General features: G+C 56.7%; 1 protein-coding gene across 2 annotated transcripts; it reads right to left on the reverse strand.

Annotated features, from left to right (window-relative positions):
• Nucleotides 1–13,941: 13,941 nt before the first annotated feature.
• Nucleotides 13,942–22,757, reverse strand: SNX33 (sorting nexin 33). 2 transcript variants are annotated; one of them, XM_040969403.1, is made up of 3 exons: nucleotides 20,432–22,757; nucleotides 20,167–20,209; nucleotides 13,942–14,358 (listed from the first exon to the last, which is right to left on the reverse strand). In XM_040969403.1, exons 1-3 carry the CDS (start codon nucleotides 21,605–21,607, stop codon nucleotides 14,105–14,107), a joined length of 1,473 nt encoding a protein of 490 aa, XP_040825337.1. In that variant the 5' UTR covers nucleotides 21,608–22,757; the 3' UTR covers nucleotides 13,942–14,104. The 2 variants fall into 2 exon arrangements, with proteins under 2 accessions (XP_040825337.1, XP_040825336.1); XM_040969402.1 differs by having other exon boundaries at nucleotides 20,167–22,757.
• Nucleotides 22,758–23,647: the final 890 nt, after the last annotated feature.

The following is a 23,647-nucleotide window of genomic DNA, read 5'->3' on the forward strand; positions in this document are numbered from 1 at the left end:
TACACACACACACACACACACACGTCCACACACTAACCTCAGAAACATGGGCTCCCTGCCCATGGCCGTTGTGCAGCCCATGGAGCTGGTCGGCATAGTGAGCTCAGGAGCCAGGACACCTCACCCATCAAGGAATCCAAGCCAGCATGGCACAGTGAGAGAGGGAATCCTTTGGGGGTGGGTATTGTGGCACAGCAGGTTAAACCACAGCTTGGGTTTGCTTGCTTCCCATATCCGAGCGTTCCGCTTCTGATCCAGCTTCCTACTAGTATACCTGGAAAGTAGCTTTCATGACTTAAGTGTCTGGGTCTCTGCCATCCGTCTGGAAGACCCAGCAGAATGGAGTCGCTTGCCCCTGGCTTCAGCCTGGCCCAGCCCCGACTGTTGAAGCCATTTGGGAGAATGAAGCAACTTGTGGAAGATATCTGTGCCACTTTGTCTTTGAACTACACCAAGAAAGAAAGAACCCAAGGGTGGGAGGGATTACAGCCAGGAATGAGACTCGGCAGCTTCGAAATTGCCCAGCACCCTCAGATGCTAAGAAGGGGCTGCCTTCGGCTCTGTTCCTTCTAGTGAGGCTGGCCCTTTAAGGGGGGTTGCTATGGCAGCTGTGGAACTCCCTGAACAGGACGGTGCATCCTCCAATAGGAAGCCAGAGAAGATCTCCCTGCTCTGCCTCCTCCATCTCCTGACCAACAGGGGAATTTCCAGGGTTGCTGGCATCTTCCTCCGCCCTGAGGCTTCTGGGTCTTAAAGGGATGGAGGTACCAGGACAGACCCTCTTAGTTCTCTGCTTGGGTCTCATTCCTGGCCATAACGTGTGATAAGAGATCCCTGAGACGGAAGTGGGACTGGGCGGGGCGGGCCAGCCCCCTCCCATTTCACACCGCCTCACCCGGTTAACACCATAGGCTATGTCGTTGGTGCTAAAATCAGGCATTGCCAAGGGCATTTTGTGCCAAAAATGCCATGAGCCAGGCAGCTAGGAATCCACCCAGCCCTTGCTGAAGAGCCTCAGGCGCGCCAGTGAATGACCACCAAACCACCGCGGGCGAGTCAGCTGCCAGCAGGCCAGGCTGGGCCGCTCCGCCTCAGCCATGCAGCAGCTGGAGCCAAGCACATCCACACTCGCTGCAGGGTGGAGGGCCACTGTCCACCGACAGCTCAGGGACATCCGCCGGCAGCATAGGAGAGGCTGCACCCAAACCTGAGGATGCTCTGCCCTGGAGACCACAAGGACGGGAGCCCCCGCCCCACCCCACCCCCCAAGGGTCTCTGAGGGTATCAGTTTTGGCCATGCACAGAGGAGACTCCAATACACATTATCAGCAAGCAGCCTAGGACAATGAGCACTCCTGGGTCGTGCCCTGCCAGGCCAGGTCACACTGCAGTTCAACCAGGTCTTAAAGGGATGAGATTGCGGGTCAACCCCCTCTTCCAACCTCTAATTAGGGACAATGGAGGCAGGAGAGGCTGGGACCAGGTCAGAATCATCCACTAAGTCAGCAGCCCAGCCAGGAGGTCGGAGCCTGTGCGCCCTGCTGCTGGGTTTTATGTCAACTCCATGTCAGGGAAAGGGTTTGAGGTGCAGGGTGGTGAGAGAAGTGCGGTCAGAGGTCCCTGCAGCCAGGATGACAAGAGAGGGGACAGCAGAGGACACCCAGGCCCACTGCCCACTCGCAAAAGCAGCCCCCTGGGCAGGGATGTCTAGATCCTTTGTAAGCCTGGTCCTACCCTGCCTGCTCCCCGCAGCCTGTGGCTGCCCCATGTGGCCCCCAGCATCCCCACCCTGTCATGGCTCACTGGGTCCCCCTACCCTCCTCTGGCCCATGCTTTGTCCCACACAGGAAAATCTCCCAGATCTCTGCTCCCTCCGGGCCGTGGCCAGCCTGGTGCAGGATTGCCAGTCCGGTGGACAATTGGTTAGCACCTGTTGCCGATGCCACGCCTCCTTTGCCACATGGGTGCCCCCGAGTACCCCAACCCCCCGATCTGCCAATTTACTAGGTTTCTGGCTAGACTCCCACTTCCATTCTCGCCTCCAGCTCTGTGCCTGGAGCCCCTGGCAGACAAAGCACTGTTGACAGCTCTGTAATCCTAACCTGCCCAGACTTTCACAGATGTCCCCCTCCCTCCAGCCACACAGAGTGGGCAGGGCTGGGCCTACTGGGTATCCCTGAGGCAGCTAGCAGCAGTGAGGCCTCAGGTCACCTGCAAGGGACTGGCAAGTTGTGGGGGACAGGGGACTTCCTGCAGAGGAAGGTGGAGCCTGGGTTATTGTGACTCAAGGACAAGGTAGTGCCCAAACCTCCTAGAAGGCTGTGTCCATGGCCAGACTCAGCCCCACTCAGAGGCTGTCCTGAAAGCAGGGCTACCTGGTCAGGTGACAGGGATGGTGCAGTGGCCAGAGGTGGGGATTGCCCTCCCAGAAGCTTCCTTAGGTCCATCTAGCTGTTCCCATGGCCCTAGGGAGCCAGTGCCTGCTGCCAGAGCCCCGCCCCCTGCTGCCTTTTGGTCCCATTTCCTGTCCCAACTAGCATCCCGGGACATGGCCAGCTGCTGGGGCCCAAGCCCAGCTCCCACCTTCAGAGCTGCCTAGCCAGGCCAGCATGTCCAAGCTGCCTGACCCTACTGCGGCCTCTTCAGAGACTGCATTCATGATGTCCACAAGGGCTCGGAGTCCCCAGCTCTGCGCTGGAGTTACTGTGTGACTGTGGCAGGGGCTTCTGGGGCAAGCTGAGAGAGGCCACCAATAAGTGCGGCCTGGGGGATCCACCTGACGTTCCCCCCAAGGCCAACCCTTTAAAGATGCAGAAGTAAAGGCTGGGGGCACAGAACTACAAGGCTCCTGGCCCAGAGTTCTGCCCCCATGGCCCTCAGGCCAAGTGGCTTCAGGTGTCCCACTATCCAGGTGACCCTTAGAGACTTAGTAGCCAGCCAGGATAAAACACCGCACTCTTCACACCCATCCAGCTGACACTGGCCCAGCAGAGGCAGGAAGCTGCTGGTCCCACTGACGGAACAAGGCCAGGAGGGGCAGAGAAGAAGAACAGAGATGCCCCCACAGCGTGAAAATGTTCTCCACAGCCAGTGCCCGGGTTATGGAACTTTGACCAGCAGGGGCCACACACACACTCAGATGCACAGGCGCAGTCACAGCACTGCCACATCAGCTGGACGCACTGGTGCAGTCACCAACACCCACAGCTGTAGCCACGTGCAGATGGAGCCTCCACACACCCTCCCTGAAGAGGCACCTGTTCTGAGCCAGGCCACGTGTGAGCCAGCCAGCCAGAGGCCAGCTCCCCTGAAGGTTCCCACCGGAGACAGCAGAAAGCAACAGGCTGAAGGCCCGACTTGCACACTGAAGTGTCTGCAGACAAGTTAGCATCTTGTCTGAGGAGCCGAGGAGGAGGCAGGCATGCATGGAGGGAAATCTGGCCCGAAGCCTTAATGATGGAAGCAGCTGATGAAGAGGCGCATGGGTCTCCACTGTTAAGTTTCCCTGCTCTGTGATGCATGTTTGAAATGAAATAAAAACCTCATCATATACACATGCGTAACCAATAGTCAGTAAACAAGCAAAATGAAGAAAAAATAAGGCAGGGCCAGGGCCATGGGGACTAAGAAGGCTGTGTGGGTGGATCAAGAAAGGCTCCTCCAAGGCCACGACGCTGAGATTGAACCCTGAATTCCCTCAGCTGGGAATAGCGCACTTGTCTGGGAGGGAGAACATGCTGGGTGGGGGAGACAGCACATGCAAGGGGCCTGGGGTCTGAGCAGAGAAAGGAGGGTGATAAAGGAGTGGGCCCAGAGCAGGTGCTCTCTGCTGCTCACAGGGAGAGGGTTGAGTGGGACCTGGTGGGCCATAGGAGTGGCTGGCGGCCGGCCCCAGGGATTCCCGAAGGTAAAAGCTGCAGGGAGTGAGATGAGCTTAGAGGCCCATCCAGGAGCAGCAGAGGATGTGGAAGAGCAGCCACAGACCACTACACTGGTCCAGGCAGCATCCAAGCGTGGCATAAGGGGTCTGAGAGCCGCAAACACTAGGCTCCCGGTTTTAAGCCTGCATACAATGTAGCATGTGAGAATTCACAAACCAAGAGCTGTCTATGACCTTTGCCAGCCAAGAACACTGGGAAAGCCCATGTGTATCAGTGAACAGGTATATACACCACCAGCAACCACACGGGCAGATGTAACACTGGCTGGGTACCCCAACACCTAACATCTGCCACCCCCAAACACCCATCAAGCTCCTAGAACCAGGGTCCGTCCTCCCCTCTTCCAGTGAGAAACAGCCCCCGCTGTTTCACAGGAACTCCAGTCCCATCATCTCCCTGCCCCCATGTCGGAGATGGGAGGTTGACCTCAGGGACCAGAATCCTGCCCCTGGCCTCACCTTTCTGATCCCTTCCTCCATAGCCACACCAGTGGCCCTAAAGGAAATGATCGCTCAGTAAATATTGCTCAGCTACGGTTGCAGGCCACGCCCTCTGCCCTTCCACCTGCTGACTGCTCCTCCGGCCGTTACCATCTCAGGACCACGTGCGCAGACAAAGGTGACGTCAAGTGAAGTTTCATATCTGCAAGACAAGACATCATCAAGTCGTAAACTGATCTCTAAGACAAGTTGTGGCTTTCCTCCCGCCCACAGAGCCACTGGTAGCTTCCTCCTGCACACTGCAGGGTCTGGGGACTTGCGCCAAGCCTCAGCAGAACAGGCCAGGGGAATTATGCACAGGCAACTGGAGGGATAAGGTCCCATACCAGCATGCATGCCAGAGCACTGGGTCTGGGGACCTGTGCATGAGTTTGGGTCCCGGGTGGATGGGCAGAGTCCTGGGCAGGTGCACCATCCCGCTGGAAGACGACGATGGGGAACCTATGTGCTCCAGGGTTCAGGGACTGTGGATTGCTCAGGGAAGGGGATGTGAGGATGTGAGAGGGAAGATCACTGAGGGAGTATGTTGCAGGTGAGGAATGACTTCTAGGGGACTTCCACCCAAAGGGCCACTGTACTACTGGCAGGTAAGTGAGGGGGCTGAGACTAAGTGACTTGGAGGAGGGAAGCTGAAGAACCTTTCTGGGTCAGATGGATGCACCCACCCACATGGGAGGTCTGAGCTGGGTTGGTTAGTATCAACCACTGCCAACCACCACCCATTGGAACACACTAAAGCTAATGCCAGGGGTCTACCTGGCAGGGTTAACACAGTACCCATTGCCAGAACAGGGGATGAGTCATGTTAGGCTGGGCTATGACACTAACCAGCACATGAGAGAACCAGATCTGGGAGCAGATTCTATGAAGGATATATGGGCTCACCCCTGTAGGACTGCAATATCTGCTGATTTGCTCAAGAGCTGGGAATGATGAGGGGCCAAACTAGGCATGACCTAGAACTCATAGACACTCATAGGTATTGGGGTTGGGAACAGGCTGGGTTGGTCCAAGCTGTAGCACCTACAAGCATACCAAGAATTGTGTGTGGGGTAGGCCAGGCCACAATATCCCCTGGCATACACAGGATGAGACTAGGGGGCAAACTATGCTGGGAAAGGGCCTAGCACCCACTGGCATGCATGAGATTTGGGTCCAGGAGTGTGCCTGATGGGGGAACTTAGGGAATTGCCGACCACTTGTTGGCAGGTGTGTGGGTTGGCTCTGAGGGGGCAGACCAGACAGGACCAGGTTAACTGATACACATTGCTCAGTATGGGGTGCAGACCATGCTGGGTTAAGCTATCACACCTATGGGTTTGCATGAAAGGTAAGGATAGGGGCAGACTGGGAGTGGCTGGGCTGCAGCACCTACCAGCAAGAGTTGGAACTGGGGATGGGCCAGGACAGGCCATGCTGCAGCATCTGATGGCAAAGGACAAGCCAGAGGATGAACTATTCCAGATTGGGTTGGAGCAACCACCAGTACAGGTCTGTGGCTGGGAGCAGGCCTGATCAAGGAGCTAAGAGGGTGTCCTGACTGGGTTGCAGTTCCACTGGTGAAGGCGAAAACCAGAATGGGGACTGTGATCTGAGCTGGACATGACTTTGGCATGGGTGTGGACTGGGTTTTGGGTGTGCCAGACTGGGCTAGGCTCCAGTACCCACTGGTGCTCACAGGAGCCAAAATAGGTGTGGGACAGGCTGGGCTAGGTCTAGGCACCCACTGAACCACACCAGAGCTTGAGGAACTCCTCTGGCAGGACATAGTCCCTGAAGATGAGCACAAGAACTGAGGCTGAGAGCGCCCAGACCAAGCCAGGTTACAGTACCTGCCTGAGTATATGAGGGTCAGGCCTGGGGGTGGGTCGGGCTGGGCCAGTTCATAGCACCCACTGGCTGATGTGGGAACCAGGATGTGGTATGGAACAGGCCAAGTTGGGCCACTACACCAGCCAGTTCACATTAGGGCAGGACTGGGGGCTGATTGGGCTGGGCTAGGCTGTATGTAGCATACACCAGCATGAACTGACACTGGGGGTAGGCAGGCTGAGCCAGGCTGTAACTCATGCTGGTGAATGCTGAGGTGAGATGGGTTGTGCAGACTGGGCCACAGCACCCATAATCACAAATAAGACCCGGGACAGTGGCGGGAGAGCAAGCCCAGTAGGGGAACTGTTCCTACTGGCGAGCATGAGAGCTGGAACTTGCAGCAGGCCAGGTTAGGCAAGGCTACAAAACCCATTGACCTGCATGTGAGCTGGGTTAGGGGGAAAGCCAGGCTGGGCTAAGTGGTCATATCCACCGATATAGGCATGAGCCAGAATAAGTTCAGGCTGGTAGGGCTTTGCCTCAGCATCAGCTGGCTAATGCCAAGACTGGGGGCAAATCCTGTCAGGCTGGACTGCAGTAACACCAGGAAAGTGCAAGATCTAGGGCTAGGAGTAAGCCTAGTAGGGAAACTGTGGCACCCCTCTCTAATGGGCTTAAGTTCCCATTGGTGAGCGTGAGAACCCAGGGCAAGGGGCAGGCCTGGCTGGACAGATGGTGGCATCTACCAGCAAAAATGTGAGGTGTTTAGTGGGGTCAGCCAGGATGAGCTAGGCTGCAGCATCCATTGATGTGTACAAAAGCTGAACGGGATGCAGGACAGACTAGATCAGCCTGATGCACATACTGGTATGCACAGGAACCGCAGCTGAAAGTAGACCTGGTGGGAGTTTTGGGGGGTTGCTCCAACTAGGCTATAATTCCTGCTGGTGTACATGAAGGATGAGTATGTGGTGGACAGGGCTGAGCTGGGCTGCAGCAGCCATGACTTTGCATTTGAGATGGGACTGGGGACAAACCGACTGGGCAACTGCAACCAGCAATGTATATGTAGGCTGAAGTGGGTGATGGACTAAGCTGGCTTCAGATTGGCTCAACTCCGGCCATTGGCGGTCACTTGGAGAGTGAATCATCGGATGGAAGATCTTCCTCTCTGTCTCTCCTCCTCTCTGTATATCTGACTTTCCAATAAATAAATAAATCTTAAAAAAAAAAATTCTAACCACGGGGAAAATCACAGGATCTGTGGTCTGACCATGGAGTGCATGTGTCAGAACTGGGTCTCCTCAGTTGCTGAAGCCTGTGCAGTGGACAGCATGCCCAGATGCACACGGGGAACATGACAGATTAATGAGGTCTGTGGAGGATGTCTAATATCATGGAAAGCAGAAATAACTGGACAACTCTGATAGTCAAATTTCTTTTCTTCTTTTTTTTTTTTTTTGAAATTGCTTTATTTTGACACTCTTTACAGAGTTGATTAGGGCACAAAGGGTCAAGGGCTACAAGAAAGTGGATAAGACTATCGTTTCCACGTTACTGCTTTTTTCCCTCCTGTATCTGGGGTAAAGAGGGAGATAAAGGGAGAAGTCCCATCCATCCCAGGTCCCCGATGTGGGGCATGCTCCAAGAGTCCTGCTCAAGTGATTTTGATAATTCAACAGTTCTGCATTGCTGCCAGTCTTGCCATTCCAAGCATGATGAAATCACTGCAGAATCCACTGGCTGACATAGTCCACCTTAGAGTCTCCGTTTGCCCAGATTTTCAGTGCCAACACATGGCTGGGGTAGTTGATTGATTTGTTCTGTCCTCCGTCCTCTGTTGTGGTGCCAGCTATTCTCTGCAGATTCTGATGGACTGCCATATCCTCCATGTACACCTGATGGTGCTGTCCATTTGCTCTGTCTGAGCCTCTGAGGAGGCTCAGCTTTGACACATGCACTCCATGGTCAGACCATGGAACCTGCACTTCTCTTCATTGTTGTGGTTCTGAGTCTGGCAGTTCAGTTGGGGAGATCCCCAAAGAAACTTTGTCTGAGGTGATCCCAGACCAGATTCTTGTGTGTACTTGCAAGTACAGGGCCCGGTACAGTCTATCACCCAAATCAGCTGGTGGTTGCAATTGCTGGGTCAGTTCTGTTTCCAGCGCTGTCTTCCATGGGAACCAGTGAGTGTTACAGTCCAGCCTGATTCTGCCTGGTACACACTCGGCCCTCACACAAACCAGTGCATACCAGTGGGTCCATGAGCCAGCCCTATTCAGTCCATCTCCTGTCCTACCAGGAACAGTGGTCTTTCCTGACTGGCCTTCAACCCATTCTGGTTCTTACTGTTGGATGTTTCAGCTCAGCCAAGGCTCATCCATATCCAAACACAGCTCACACATGGCTCAGTAGGGGCAGAGACCTAACCTAGTGCATCCTGCATCTACCCTGGTCTTCCAGAGCACCAGATGGTGCTGGAGTCCAGCTCAGCTTGGTGCATCCAGTCCCAGTTCAAACTTATGCCAAGGGAGACTGCAGCCATATCCAGACCAGAACTCAGCCCCTACTCCAGCCCTAGCACTCACCAGTGGGAACCCCAACCCAACAAGGGTGTATTCTCGTAGCTCCCCAAACAGGCCTGTTCCCAGCCATAGATTGCGCACATAGACTGTCTGAATTTCTACAGCATGTATCTGGGCAAGTCAAGACTCTGAGGTGGACTATGTCAGGCAATGGACTGTGAAGGAATTTCCTCAACCTTACAGCAACAAAATAAACAGCATCTCATGCTTAAGGCAATGGCCTAGTGGTTAAATCCTCACCTTACAAATGCCTGGATCCCATATGGACACCTGTTCGTGTCCCAGATTCTCCACTTCCCTTCCAGCTCCCTGTCTGTGGCCTGGGAAAGCAGTAGAGGATGACCCAAAGCTTTGGGACCCTGCACCCAAGGGGAGACCTCCTGGCTCCAGATAAACTCAGCTCCAGCCATTGTGGCTGCTTGGGGAGTGAGCCAGCAGACAGGTCTTCCTGTCTGTCTCTCCTTCTCTCTGTAAATCTGCCATTCCAATAAGAAATAGATAAATCTTTTTTAAAAAAATTAAAGACTCAGGTCCACTCTGTATTTCCTCCTATCTATATATGTATTGACTTTGCAATAACAATAAATACATCTTTAAAATAAATAAATTAAAAAGATAAAAGCTCAGTGAAATAAGTCAAGCCCAAAAGAACAAATGTCACGTGTTCTCTCTGATGTGAGGTAACTTTCATATAAATTACAAGATAAATGTGACTTTGTGACTTTTAATCCTGTTTTTGCTATATCTCATGGTTTTTGATTTTTTTTTTGTTTTGGATAGTTTTATTTTAATTTTTCTTTCTTTAAACATTTTTTTCCTTATTAATTTCATCACTGACTCATAGGTCACATAGCAGCATCATTTTCTTCAAGAAGATGTTTGATTTTCATCTCTTCAGCAACATACTGGCCATTCAGTAGCATGTTATTTTACTTCATGTTGTTGTAAAGTTCAATTTTTTTTCTTCCTGTTTTTGATTTTGTCTTATGGATTTTCACTTAAGGATACTTAGAGTAACTGTGTAATAGGAACTGTCATGTCCAGATGTGAAGATACAATGCAGTATGCATCTCCACTTCCAAATCAAAGCTGGACTCCCAATGAAACTGTTAAATATAGCTTTTCAATAGGATACTGGAGTCTCTGCCATTGTTCATGCCTACAATTTCAGGATACACTTAAATAACAGAATGATGGACTTGGGACCATTTATGAAGGACTGTACTGTTGCAATGATATAGGGGAAATCAAGTGAGGGATGGGAACTAGGAGAGGGGAAAATGTAAATCCTAGAGCCTATGGAGCTGCATCATAAAATAATTAAATAAACAGAATTTTTAAAAATATTTATTTGTTTTTATTGGAAAGTTAGATATACAGAGAGGAGGAGAGACAGAGAGGAAGATCTTCCATCCGGTGATTCACTCCCCAAACGGCCACAATGGCTAGAGTTGAGCCAGTCCAAAGCCAGGAGCCAGGAGCCTCTTCTTGGTCTCCCACGCAGGTGCAGGGTCCCAAGGCCTTGGGCTGTCCTCGACTGCTTTCCCAGGCCACAAGCAGGGAGCTGGATGGGAAGTAGGGCTGCCAGGTTTAGAACTGGCGCCCATAGAGGATCCTGGTACATGCAAGGCAAGGACTTTAGCATCTGGGTCACAGCGACAGGTCCAAAAAATATAATTTTTTAAAAAGAAATCAACAGTAACTCAGAACTATCAAAACCACTTCAGCAGTACCCTCAGAACATGCTCCACATCAGGGACATTAAGGTGACATTGGTGACTGCCCCACACCCTCGGGTACTGATGCGGTGAGGATGTTGAGAGCAACCCTCTCCTCTCCCTGTCTTTCCCAGACTCCCCCAGATACAGCAAGAATAGACAGGAAGATTGAAAGAGTTGTCGCGTCCACTTTCCCCCATTCCTTGATCCTTCCCACCTTAATCAGTGCTCCATATAGGCATGCATCCTTCTCAACTCTGTAAATATCATAAAAAATAAATCCATTCTGAAAAAAAAAGAAAAAGATAAGTCGTAAACTGAACACTTCCAGGCATATCCGAATCCTCCTACCCCTGCCTGTAACCAGGGCTCCCCCAAATCCATGTAGACCCCTGGAGAGGAAGGGACCCAGGGGAGGGCAGGTGGAAGAGCAGAGAGGAAAGGCTACTTAAGCACAGAGCCGCCAGGTCACTGCCATCCTCGTCCTCCTCACCCCTGGGGGGTGCAGGATCCCACTCACCCTCCAGCCGGCTGGCACCTAGCAGCTCCCAGGGAGCGCCCAGGCACACCCAGCTCCTTGCACCACGCCCACCTGCCTTGGGCCGGGAATGAGTTCATCTCCGGGACGCTAGGGGCGGTCACCTCCCCAGTGTCCGGCCCCTCCTCCATCCCGCGGTCTGTGAACGGCTTCGTGGTGCCCACGGAGGAAGCCTTGCCTCTGGCAGCGTCTTCTAAACCCCCTGCACCGGGTCGGGGCTGGACTAAGAAGATGAGACAGAAAGAAGACTGGCGGTGGACCGAGCTGGGCTTCCATACAGCCTGCTAAGCCCCAGAGGCATGGGGTCGGCGAGGGAGGGTCGCCCTGGAGGGGCAGGTCGTGGCAGGAGGCGCTGCACGGGCTCAGCTCTTGCGGGGCCTGAGTCAGAGGCCGGGCAGGCGAACAGGGCGGGCCCGCTCTCACATGTTCCCGGGAGGAGGACGGCTGCAGGAATGTTCCCTCCGCCCAGGCCTGCGCCCTACCCACCGCGACATCCTGGCTCCTGCCCTGGTAGACACCGCTGCTCTGCTCAAGCTTGGGTGGTGGGAGGTGCCCAGAGCTTTGTGGAGCAGGTTCAGCCAGGGGCTTTTGCAGGTGGCCCTGGATGGGAGGTGGAGAATCCTAAAGCACCAGCCCTCTCACCGCAGCCTATGGGAGTGGGGCCAGGAATGTACCACGACTCACTAACCTAACTGTGCAAGCAGACCTTAAACTTGGTGGTGCCCACATGGGGTGCCAATGCCACACTCTGCTTCCCTGTGCGGACACCCCTCTTGAGCTGACTTGCTCTGCAACGTTCTCCTGCAGTCTCTGATGGGCTGGGCTGGGCTGGGCTGGGAGGTGAGGCAGTACAGACCAGGTGTGGCCACACTTGTGTGACTCTAAGTCTGGGGTGTGTGTGTCATATGAACACAGGCTGTGTGTATGCTCCTGTGTGTTGCCTGCCCAGTGCAGACACTGTACACCTGTTGGCAGGTGCCCACTACAGGTCTGGCACAGCTGGCTGTGTCCAGGAACCAAGGGGCTCAAGGGCCAAGGTCATGCTTGCAGCCACACGTGTAGTCTCCTTTCCTGAGGCTGGTGGCAGGGCAGAGTAAAAGGCCTTAATTTCTAGCCCATTCCCTATCCCAGAGTGAAGGAGGCAGGTGGGCCTGGCCTGGTATGAGCCAGCCAACAGGTCCTGCCATCACTGGGATGCCCATAATCTATTGCTGAGCGGGCCAGGGCTTCCAAGACCAATCTCCTGTTTCCCCAAGCTCCACAGAAATGGATAGGCCAGACTGGCCACACATGCACCTGCTCCAGCCTGGAGACTTCAAGATCCTGCAACTGGCCAGACCCATCCTCAGCCATCCCTTCCTGCCCCCAGTCCAAGCCCCTGGTGCTATCAGATCCACTGCTTGCCCCCAGGGCAGGTGGCAGGAGGACAGAAAACAAGGGAGGACAGGCAGACCCTTCTCACAGAAAGCCTGGGCAGGAAGCGTCAGGAAGGGGCTGTGTCCATGGCAGCTGGGAACAGCCTGTGCAGGCGGCTGCATGGAGGTCAGGGCAGTTAGAGCAGAGGATCCCCGATGGGCTGGAAAGCAAAGGCAGCGGGCAGAGAGGGAGGAATTCCTCAGAAAGCTTCAAATCTGACCTAATGTTGACCCAGAGCCAGGAGGACCCATTCCAGAAGTTTCTCTGAGGATATTTCGCTCCAAGCAAGGAGCCCCGCCTGCCCAAGCCTCTGTCCCAGCAGCTCCGAGGACACACAGGCTCCTCTTTGGCTCCAAATGCAGGAGCCAGCACAGGCTGGAACCCTCAGGACTGTGGGGCGATGGTGTGGCGGGTGGGGGGGGGGCAGGGTACACAGGTGCTGTGTCTCTCCCCAGGCCCAGGCTTTCCAGGGATAAGAACAAGATCTAGCTCCTTGGGGTCTGTCTGTCATAACTACCCCAGCCAACCTCAGCAGGGAACGGGGCAGGACCCCACCCATTTCAGACACGTAGAGTTAGGCCTGGGGAGGTGGGACCCCACCTGCTCTGCTTCTGCTTCCCCCTCTTATCATGTGACCCATGGGCCCCTCCCCATATCCACACAGAAAAGGCCATACCTCTGAATTAGAAAAGGTTTATTAAGAAGAAAGAAGGAAAGCAGCAGCTTGGAGGAGGGGCATGGCAGGTGGGTGCGTGGGTGTGGGTGGCGGTGGCAGGTCAGGTCCCTAATACCTCCAGACCAAGGTTATACCAGGTCCTGGGGGCAGGAAGTGGCCGTGACCCCGAACATGTAAACACGGGTGGGGGCAGCGCAGCCTGAGCAGCAGCGCATCACAGTGAAAGCTGGCCGGGGCCCAGGCAGGTGGGCCTGCAGCCCCTCCTGGGCATGTTCCATTCTCCCCCTTCCCCCCGGGGATGGAGGAGGGGCAGGCTGAGCCACAGGGGCCAGAGCCTGCTTGGAATGTAGGGAGTTACTGATGGTCAGCTCAAGCAGCCAAGAGGGGCCACGAGGGCCCCGTGATCCGTGGTGTATGCCCCAGTACCCAAGCCCAGAATGGTAGGGTAGGAGGCAGGCATTGCTGTGCAGCTGTGGGCACAGATGTGAGAGTGAGGGGGAGAGGAGACTGCTGTTTGCACCTGGCACAGCATACCTGCCCCAAATGTGACCCCCCCCCCGCATCGGTGCTCCAGTGCAACCCCTCTGTGGAGTTCTCGATGGGCACAACATCTGGAGCTTCAAGGAACCTGCAGCATGGCTGCCATTATAGGCACTGTCATCCTCTGAGCCTGATCCTAGCCTCAAAGATGCGTTCTCCAGATTTGGGCACTGGCACAGCTCTGGGTGTCAGCGTCTACCCAGTGGCCAGGGGAGCGAACACAACATATCCTGGGGGAGGCTGAGGCCAGGCCTGACTTTGAATGACTGATGGCTGCCCCTTTCCCAGGGATGGGATGGGGGGGTTTCAACTCCGCAGAAAGGTGGGGCCCTCTGCATGGCCCACCCCCGGGCGGGGTGGGTTGCCAGCGGGCAGTGGTCAGAGGCTGTCGTACATGCGCAGTGTCTTCTCCAGCTGCTGGGCCACTCGCTGGTAGAAGAGGATCTGCTGGCGCAGATAGCTCTGCATCATGTGCTTGAAGTCCAGCTCGCGGCGCTGGTGGAAGTGGTTCATCTCCGCCTGCAGTGCGAAGCCCACTACGCGGCAGCGCCGCCGGATGCCGTCTGCCTCATCCTGTGCCATGCGGCCCTCGTCGCTCATGCGCTGACTCTCCTTCACCTTGGCAAAGGCGCCTGGTGGGGCGATAGGGACAGGGGTGGGTGGGTTGGGACAGACTGTTAGGATGCCCATTTCCCCCCAGCAGCTCCTCACCCTGGGCTCCCAGCCCTGCCTCCACCGGACGGACCATCTTACACCTGAATCTACCAGTTGGCCTACACATTACCTACCTGTCTCCTTGCTCCTGGGCCAGGGTGCCTCCTGTTCCAATCCACAGGTTTCCATCACCTCTCAAGCTGGCTCCCTATTTGGCTGAGATAGCACCTCCTCCAGGAAGCCCTTCTTGCACCCTGGGCTTTGTGCCACCATAGCCATCACAGCCCTGCCGCGTCCCCTACCTGCCATATCCCTCCAGGGCTCTGAGGAGTCTGTGCCTCTGACTCAACCTTGACCTGACCTTCACTATCCAGCCAGGATGGTCCTGCAGGTCCCCCTGTCCTCCGGAGAAGCAGCAGCCAGACTGGGTCCCTCAAGCTGGCACCTTCCCAGGCTCTGCAAATTCAGCTCACGCCCATGCAACCCCTGCACATGTGGACCCCAAATTCACCAGCTCAGTCTGTGCTTTCCAACCCACCAGTCTCTGCCTGCAGAGTCCCTTATTCATAATTCAAGGATGGGATCAGGTGCCCTAAGGCAAACCACACCCCCTCTGCCACACCCACTGGGTTCTAAAATAGCACTTCAAAGGCCACCTGGTGTGTCTCCGCACTCAACTCCCAGGAGACCAGAAGAGGCTCCAGTGAGAACAAGTGACAGATGGGGGATGGGAGGGGGGCCGGGGGCCGGCAGGGAGCCCCATAAAACTTCACAAGGCAGCAGCATCCTAATCAGCACACATTAGCCCAGCACTTTGGCCATGAGGACAGCTGGTGGCTGGGCTGGGACCGGGCAGTTGATCCGTGCCTGCCATAAGCTGTGGGACTCTTACTACAGCACAACAAGGTGGGGAGGGCTGGTGGGCAGCAAAGCAGGGCAACCCATAGCAAGTTAACTCTCTACCCACAGACCCTCCAGTACTCTGGGGTGGTGGAGGGGAGCAGCTCCGAGGACCTGCCAGATGGTTCTGTTACTCTTAACTTGACTGGCATATATAGAAGACTCCGTGGGAGGAGTTTTAAACTTTACCAAGGGTGGTACCTGTGTGGGTGGGCAAGTGCATGGCTGGCTGGCTGCCTCACAGTAGCATTTTAGGCAGGCACCCTCAAGCGTGGAGAAGTTTCCAGAACTGCCCAAGAACAGCCTGCAGGCCCTTGTGCTCAGCCTACTCAGCGCCCCCACATCCCAGCCCTGGGCAGTAGACACTAATATAAGAAAGCTAGGGGTTCCCAGCCTCCTTCCAGTTCCACAGGGGCTGGCCCCAGGGCCAGACCGGGGTGGACACCACCTCTGCTGTAGTGAGCTCTGTCAGGTTCAGCAGGTGAATGCTGAGGGTCTCCAGAGATGGGAAGAGCAATAAGAACAGCAGACAAAGGCAGGACCCTGAATGGAAGACCTTGAGCTGGCCTGGACCCCATCTGCCTGGGGGAGTTGGCGCACAGTAAAGGCGGAGCTATGCTCAGGGGACTCTGTCCAGTCCCTGGCCTTGGAGGAAGGTAAGGCCCTTTCTCTGGTCCATCCACAAACCAACAGGGGCCAGAGGGGGAGAGGGGAGCTCCCCATCACCTGGCTACCCTGTGACTCAGTTTCGGGGAGGAGAGGCCAGCAGCAGCTCATGCAAGCAGGATCCGGCCCAAGCAGTACCTCCTCCCCCTAAATCCCATGTCAGGACTCAGCTGAGAGTCAGGGAGCCCACCTTGCCTTGGGGGCACAGGAAGGCTGGACCCCAGCTCCGGGGAACATTTTCTAGGCTCTGCCCAGGTTCACTCCAGCAAGCCACAGTTCTCATCCAGGGGCTGCCATCATAAGAACCCAGCTGTACCTGCTGACAGCTGCTCCCACCACTTGTACCATGGGACAGCAGAACATTTGTCCTGCAGCATAGCTGAAGGGGAACTGAATTGATGGAAGGGGGGCATTAAGGACCACACCCCACACAGAATTAAGCTCTTATGGGCTGTGCCCTGGAGTGCAAACCACTTTTCTATCCGGGAACCCAGAGCATGCACCAGCTGGGCAGCACCTAGCAGGACTATTCTCTTTGTTTATGGAATTCTAGAAGGTGCATGTATGAAGTGATGTCTCAGAACCTACAAGAGGGTGGGCTTTGTGGCACAGTGCGTGAAGCCTCCAGCTGTAACACTGGCATCCTACAAGGGCGCCAGTTCAAGCCTTAGATGCTCTGCTTCCCATCCAGCTCCCTGCCAATGCACCTAGGGCAGGTGAGGGAGGGAAGGGGAGGCAGCAGAAGATGGCCCAAGCCCTTGGGACCCCACCACCCACATGGGAGACCCAGACAGAGTTGCTGGCTCCTGTTTTAGGTCTGGCCAAGCCCCAGTTGTTATGGCCATTTGGGGAGTGAATGAGTGGGTAGAAGATCTCTCTCAAACTCTTCCCCAATCCCCATTACTGGGCCTTTCCAATAAATCAATCTTTAAAAGGGGGGGGGGGAGGGAGGCAGTACAGTAGCCTTGCGGCTAAAGTCCTCGCCTTGCATGTGCCAGGATCTGCTATGGGCGCCAATTCTAACCCTAGTGGCCCACTTCCCATCTAGCTCCCTGCTTGTGGCCTAGGAAAGCAGCTGAGGATGGTCCAAGGCCTTGGGACACTGCACTAGTGTGGGAGAAGCTCCTGGCTTTGGATTGGAGCAGCACTGGCTGTTGCAGCCATTTAGGGAGTGAATCATTGGATGGAAGATCTTCCTCTCTGTCTCCCCTGTCTATATATTTCACTTTCTAATAAGAATTTTTAAAGATTTATTTATTTTTAGGGCCCGGCGGCATGGCCTATTGGCTAAAGTCCTCGCCTTGAACACACCGGGATCACATATGGGCACCAGTTCTAATCCCAGCAGCTCCACTTCCTATCCAGATCCCTGCTTGTGGCCTGGGAAAGCAGTTGAGGATGACCCAAAGCTTTGGGACCCTGCACCCGTGTGGGATCCCCGGAGGGGGTTCCTGGATCTTGGCTTCGGATTGGCATGGGCCCTTGCAGCCGCCTGGGGAGTGAATCATCAGACGGAAGATGTTCCTCTCTCTCTCCTCCTCTCTGTATATCTGCCTTTCCAATAAAAATATATAAATCTTTTTCTATTTTTTAAAAAAATGTATTTATTTATTGGAAAGTCGGATATACAGAGAGGAGGAGAGACAGAGAGGAAGATCTTCCATTTGATGATTCACTCCCCAAGTGAGCGCAATGGCCGGAGCTGAGCCAACTGAAGCCAGGAGCCTCCTCCAGGTTTCCCATATGGGTACAGGGTCCCAAGGCTTTGGGCTGTCCTCAACTGCCTTCCCAGGCCACAAGCAGGGAGCTGGATGGAAAGTGGGGCTGCCAGGATTAGAACCAGCGCCCATATGGGATCCCGGCGCGTGCAAAGCAAGGACATTAACCATTAAGCTATCACGCTGGGCCGAAAAAATCTTAAAAAAAAAAAAAAAAAAAGGAGCTACAGGGGCAGCCCCACCTGTCCCTCAGGTAAAAGTTTGTCCCTGCTCCTGGTCCGTTGAAGATGCCAACGGAGTGAATGGCACAGTGCCTGAGTCTCCGTTCTTCCCCTGTCCCTGCCCTTCTGCTCAGCAACCTGGATGCCTTTGGGGGAGGGGTGCTTCTATCTGTGTGAGATAGTGTGGGTACACACACCTGGGCCTGGATTCCTGCCCTCTATCCTGGCTACATTGGAAGTGCTCACAACAACCTGTTGGCAGGTGTCAAGCCTCAGCACTGGACCCTGCCCTGGTTGGCTATCAGGTGGGGACCACAGGTGACTTCTAGATTGCCTGGGCAGTGCCAGGGTAGTGACCATGAGGGCCTCTCCAACTGCCCCTCTCCAACTGACAGGTGTCAGGCTTAGGGAGCACTGGGCCATCCAGGCTGGTGTGCCTCACTCCTCCTTTCTTCTGAAAAGATAAATGTGGAAATACCCCCCACCAGGCCGGGGGTTCCCTAAGCTGAGCCCTGCCCCAAACCCTGCCTGTTTTGATACAGCCTGATTCCAAGCCCCCACTCCATTATTCACTGCAGCCAGACCCCCTGGAACCAGAGGCCAGACCCAGAGAGAGTGCAGAGGGCCCAGCCACAGCAGGCAGGCAGCTCATGCTCCGAGAGAAAGGAATGCTGTAGTCTCCCCACCCATCCTGTCCCCACAGTTCAAGCACCCCAAATGCGGCCTGTCAGCCCTGAAGCCTGACGCAGGGTCAGAGAGGCCAGCCTGTCTTCCCTCCCTCCTGCCGCAGCTCTGCCCTGGGTGAGGGCTCCCAGCATGGCCTGGCAGCCAGCTTTGTACCCTCCTGCCACTGCCCACATAGGAATCCTGCCATGCTAGGAGCCGGTTGAACCTGCTCTCCCAGGTAACTCCACTTCCGCACAGGGAGACACACCTGACCCAGTGGGCTAACCTGAGCTCAGAGGAGCCAGGTCAAGGGGCATCTTCTTGCTGCCAGGCCAGACCCTCCTCACCATTGGAACTCCCCCCTACCCCCCAATCAGCTCCTTGGTCCCTCTCCCCACATGTTCTACCAATCAGAAGACTAAGGCTCAGAGAGGCAAAGGCATTTCCCAGGGACACACAGCAAACCAAGGACAGAACCACGACTAGAACCCAGGCCTCTAGTGTCTCCACGAGTTTGGGAAGAAAAGGAAGAGGAGGAGAGGGAAGAGGGCAGAGGAGGAGGTCGCCAGCAGAGAGTTCCAGAAGGCAGCAGCCTGGGCATGCAGAGCTGTACTGGCCCAGTGCAGACTCTCTGGGGTACCGGTTAGCCTTGTGGCCCCACCCAGTGTCCCCACCAAGCCAGGCTTGACCTCAGGGCCTAGGAGCCTGGGAGCCAGCCCCACGCCCTGCAGCCGTTCTTTGGGAGTTTCCAAGGGGCCACACCTCTCTCTCCTGACATCTGCCTCTCCTTGTCCCTGGCCAGCTGGCCAGCACAGGCCCAGTCCTCAGACAGGACAAGGAGAAGTCTGGCTTGGGGCGAGGTGGGGTTGGGGAAGTTGGGGGATGGATGGGTTGCATGTGCAATGCCCCGGACCCCTGGGTGTGCAGCACAGACCCTGCCTGGCGCCCCGGCATGACCCAGATGAGTCACTTCGCTGGCAGTTCCTTGCTGGTCCCAGCAGTCCCAGGCAGGGGCCCATCCTGTCCCTCCCTGGCCCCTTCCCCACACACAGGGGCCATGAGATCCTGACACACACAGCTGGCCTTGGGAGGTAGCCAACATGCACATGTCCTTGGGGACACAGTGGGAGGAAAGGACAGTCCTTACTGGGCTGTGGACTCCCTGTGCTGCCGCCTCCCTTCCCCCCTCCCTCCTGTGGGCACAGCTGGGGAAGGGGACAAAGCTCCTCCCTTGCAGAGATAGGAGCTGGAGGAGGGGAAGTGGGGCTCTGGAGCCCGCAAGGGTGGGAGCAAGGGCTGGGGGCAGGGGGCCTGCCCTTTCTGCACTGTCACCTGGGCTGCTCTGAACCCATGAGCAAGGCATCGGGGGCAGAGATCATCTCCATGTCCCCAGAGCCCTGCCTAATGCGAAGCCAAAGAGTTCCCTGCATGATGGACTAAGTGTACATAAGTGACTACAAAGGGATCCCCAAGAATGGGTGCCTCATGCTCATGCGCCCCTGCACCCGGAGTGGCACTCGCCCTTGCTAGGCACTCAAGTCATTGCTGAAATGAATGGCAGAGGGAGCTGACATGCTGTCCCCACCCCCAAGTGCAGACCCCGCCCAGGGCCTACCTTTCTGCAGGTGGATGATGTCGGGGAAGTTGGAGAGTAGGCCCTGGTAGAGCGACAGCGTGTCAAGCATCTGGAAGAGGTCATTCTTGGGCTGCTCGGCAAACATCTCGCCCACGGCCTCATAGGTGCGGCCAGTGTGGGAGATGGCACTGTTGAGGGCCTCCGAGCTGAACGGGGGGTCCATCTGGAAGGCATGGCTCACGGCCTGAAAGGCGCTGCCCAGCTTCTGGAACTCCTTGCGGAAGCCACCTACGTGCTTGCGCACCAGCTCTGAAGCCACGGTGCTGAGCTGCAGGACACTGTCATCCATCTTCTTGCTGAAGGCCTTGAACGTGTCCACCCGGTCCTCCACGTCCTGCAGGTCCTGGTGTTCCGTGGGGATCTGGAAAGTCAGCAGGAAGCTGGCGCCCACCATCTCATCCTTCTCAGCCCGCCGCTTGCCCATCTTCCACTGCTTGGCATCTAGGCAGCTCAGGAAGTGCTGGAAACCCTCGTACTGAGACAGCACGGGGTGGCTGGTCATGTGGTCCATCCAGAGGATGAGCCGCCGCTTGCGCTTCTCGATGAAGTCCTCCTCGAAGCGGCCTGTGGCCTGCTTCTCCGGCAGGTGCGGCACCGAGATGACCGTGAACTTGTGGAGCAGGCGGTTGTAGAGCCAGTCAAAGTGCTTGTAGCGCCGGTAGACAGGGGAGCCAGCGTGGGTGGGCGTGAGCTTGTAGGAGATGTAGCTCTTGATGCCCTTGAACTTGGTCTGCTTGGTGGGGTCCTCCACGGAGCAGGCGAACGGGTGGGGGTTGGCCTTCCACTGGGGGCCGCGTGGGCCCATTTCGATGGAGTATGTCTCGGCGATCTTGGCCATCATGGGCACATCCCCTAGGATGAAGGCCTCCACCCCGGAGCGTACAAAGCAGGAAAATCGGTTGAGGTTGCGTCCCACCACGCTTCCCCGCTTGGCTGACGCCAGGCTGTCCTGCCGCTCCAGGGGTGGCTTGGGCCGGAAGGCCACGTGCTGGCTAGGGTAGGCACCAGGGTAGGAGAGGTTGAGCGGGGGGTGGCCATTGGTGCCTCCAGCCCGTGGCTCCTCCACCACTGTGCAGCCATCATCCCAGTCATCCCAGTCATCATCATCCTCGTCTTCGAAGCTGCCCTGGTTGGAAAGGAAGCCGCCGCTGCTACTGACACCTCCACTCCTGGGGCTGTCGTATAGACTGGCCTGGGTGCTCAGGGAGCCCACCGCGCTGCTGTAGTAGTCGGTGCTGGGACGGAGGATCTCCACATAGGAGGCGGGGAAGAGCCCTGTCTCCCCACGGCTGTTCTGGCCCTGCAGCCAGCCGTCCAGAGAAGTCTCGCTGAAGATGACCAGGTCCTCGTCCTGCTGGATGCTGATCTCCTCCTTGTTCTCGCTGTGGAAGTCATACAGGGCCCGGCCTCTCAGTGCCATGGCTGGGCTCAGCTGGGCTGCGCTGGATGGCCAACTTCTCAGGGAAGCAGAGGGTCCTGCCCAGCCTAGAGGTTTGCTTAGGGTGTCCCAGCTCAGTCTCTAGGCGGCCTCCCCCACCCCGCGCCGGGAAGCAGGATCTCTGCACCTGCAGATGCTGTCTGACTGCCCCCCACTCTCTCTCTCACGCAGCGTCCAGAGGCCCACGACTGCCCTATCAGGGCTGTGGCCATGTGCTTAAAGCAGGGAGGGAGGGCTCCTGGGCCATGTTCTTCCTCCTCCCACTCCCAGAAGAAAAGTCAAGTGACCTGGAGGCGCCGGCTGTGTGAAGCAGGACAAGAAGCTGACACTCTGCACCCAAGCGATGTTCTAAAATAGAAGAGAATTCCCCAGGAAACCGGGCCTTGCAGACAAGCAGGCGGGGCTGGCTCCCTGCTCCTCCCGGCAGCCGCCGCTGGCCTGGGGAGACTCACATTCCTCTGCGGACCTGCCTCTTCCTCCTTCCTCCTCCTCCTCCTCTGGGGCCACTGGGTTCTCAAAAATCCATACCATCCAAGAGGAACGAGGCGCAGCTTCCTGAGCCGAGGTCAAGGGGTGGGGGGATATGCCCGAGTTCAACCCGGGCCAGGCACGCACGCGCGCAGCAGGCCGTCAACACCTCGCCGCGGCCGGCTAGTTGGCGGTGTAGCCGGCCCTCGAGGGCTCCAGGCCTCTCCCGGAGACGAGGCGCTCCAGCAACTAGTGGCCACTCGCGGAGCGGTCTCTTTTGTTTGCCTAATTCCTCAGCACTCAGGAAGCCTGAAGCTGACCCCGATCTGAGAGTTCAGCGATCCCTCCTCTCCACCCCCGCCCCGCACCCCACACGCGCAAGAATAACCTCAGTGGAAAACAGAACCCCAGCACCACTAAGGGATCCGGGTGCACGATCCCCTCCCCGCACCGTGCGTGCACTCAGCTGTAGTAGTTCGGGCAGTAAGCTCCAAGTCCGCGCTGCGCCCCGCGCCGCCCCACGCGTCCCAGCCGGTGCGGGGGTTGAGCTGCGCCCTCAGCCGCCTTCGCCCGCACCGCCAGCGAGAAGCCAGCTCCAAAACAAAACAAAACAAAAAAAACCACCAGGGATTCCGGGAGGAGGCGTCCGGGAAGGAGGGGAGAAAGAGAGAGGGGAGGTGCGGGGGGCGGAGGGAAGCCGGGAGTCGGGCGAACTCCGCCGTACTTCCGCGCCGCCAGGCGGGGCAGGCACGGCCCGGCTCCGCCCCGCGCCTCCTGCGCCCCTGGCTCGGGGTCGGCCGGGCCCCCTTGCTGGCCCGTGCGGTTCGGCGGGGCGGCGAGCAGGCTGCCCCGGGCATTCGGGTGCCCGGCTAGCCTGGGGGTCGGAGGAGCCCCGGGCGCCCCCTCCTACCCACAACCTTCAGCCTGCCCGCGGGCCCCCGGAGCTGGAATGGCCGCGCGGGGGAGCTCGCTCCCCGCCGCCCGCAGGCCAGCCTCGGCCACCCTCCTGCCTTTTCCGTGACGCAAGTGGAGGAAAACTCGGAAAGTTTGCACAGCGCCGGGGTTGCCAGGAGGGCGCCGGGGCCAGGCCTCTTCGGGCACGGGGCGTGGAGCGCCTGGGATGCTTCCTGTCTCCCCAGCTCCGGGACAGCTGACCTGGCATGCCGGTCTCTGCGCGGACAGGATATGGCCCCAAAGCACTGGGAAGGGAGGAGATCCTACACCTGCAGGCCGTTTGCAGGCGGCGGGGATTTCGTAGAAGCGGCTGCAGCAAGGAGGAGGGTGCGCTGGATCTGACTCTTGGCCCCCCGAGCCCACCCCACTTTGGGTGCTAACTGAGCCTGCCTTCTGCCCTGGGAATAAAGGGGCGGGGGTCTTCCAGTCCACTCTCTCTGCTCCTTCTCTCTTGATTTGAGCTTGGGCCGCAAGGACTCCTGAGATCTTGGCCTGGCCTTGCGGTATGCTCTCCCGGGTTCACAACTTTTTTCCAAGCAGGACTAGACACTGGCTGCTGCTTCCTTCGTGCTCGCCGAGTGCTGGGTGCTACTGGATATG

The sequence above is a fragment of the Ochotona curzoniae genome, unplaced genomic scaffold, assembly GCF_017591425.1.
Source record: "Ochotona curzoniae isolate NIBS_2020 unplaced genomic scaffold, NIBS_Ocur_1.0 scaffold_4701, whole genome shotgun sequence".
NCBI lineage: Eukaryota > Metazoa > Chordata > Mammalia > Lagomorpha > Ochotonidae > Ochotona > Ochotona curzoniae.

Bases quoted from the DNA above. Each gene is read 5' to 3' on its own strand.
- SNX33 (XM_040969402.1), bottom strand. From the start codon at position 21,607: ATGGCACTGAGAGGCCGGGCCCTGTATGACTTCCACAGCGAGAACAAG. The intron at 14,359-20,166 runs GTAGGCCCTGGG...TCGCCCCACCAG, and splicing joins CATCATCCACCTGCAGAAAG to GCGCCTTTGCCAAGGTGAAG.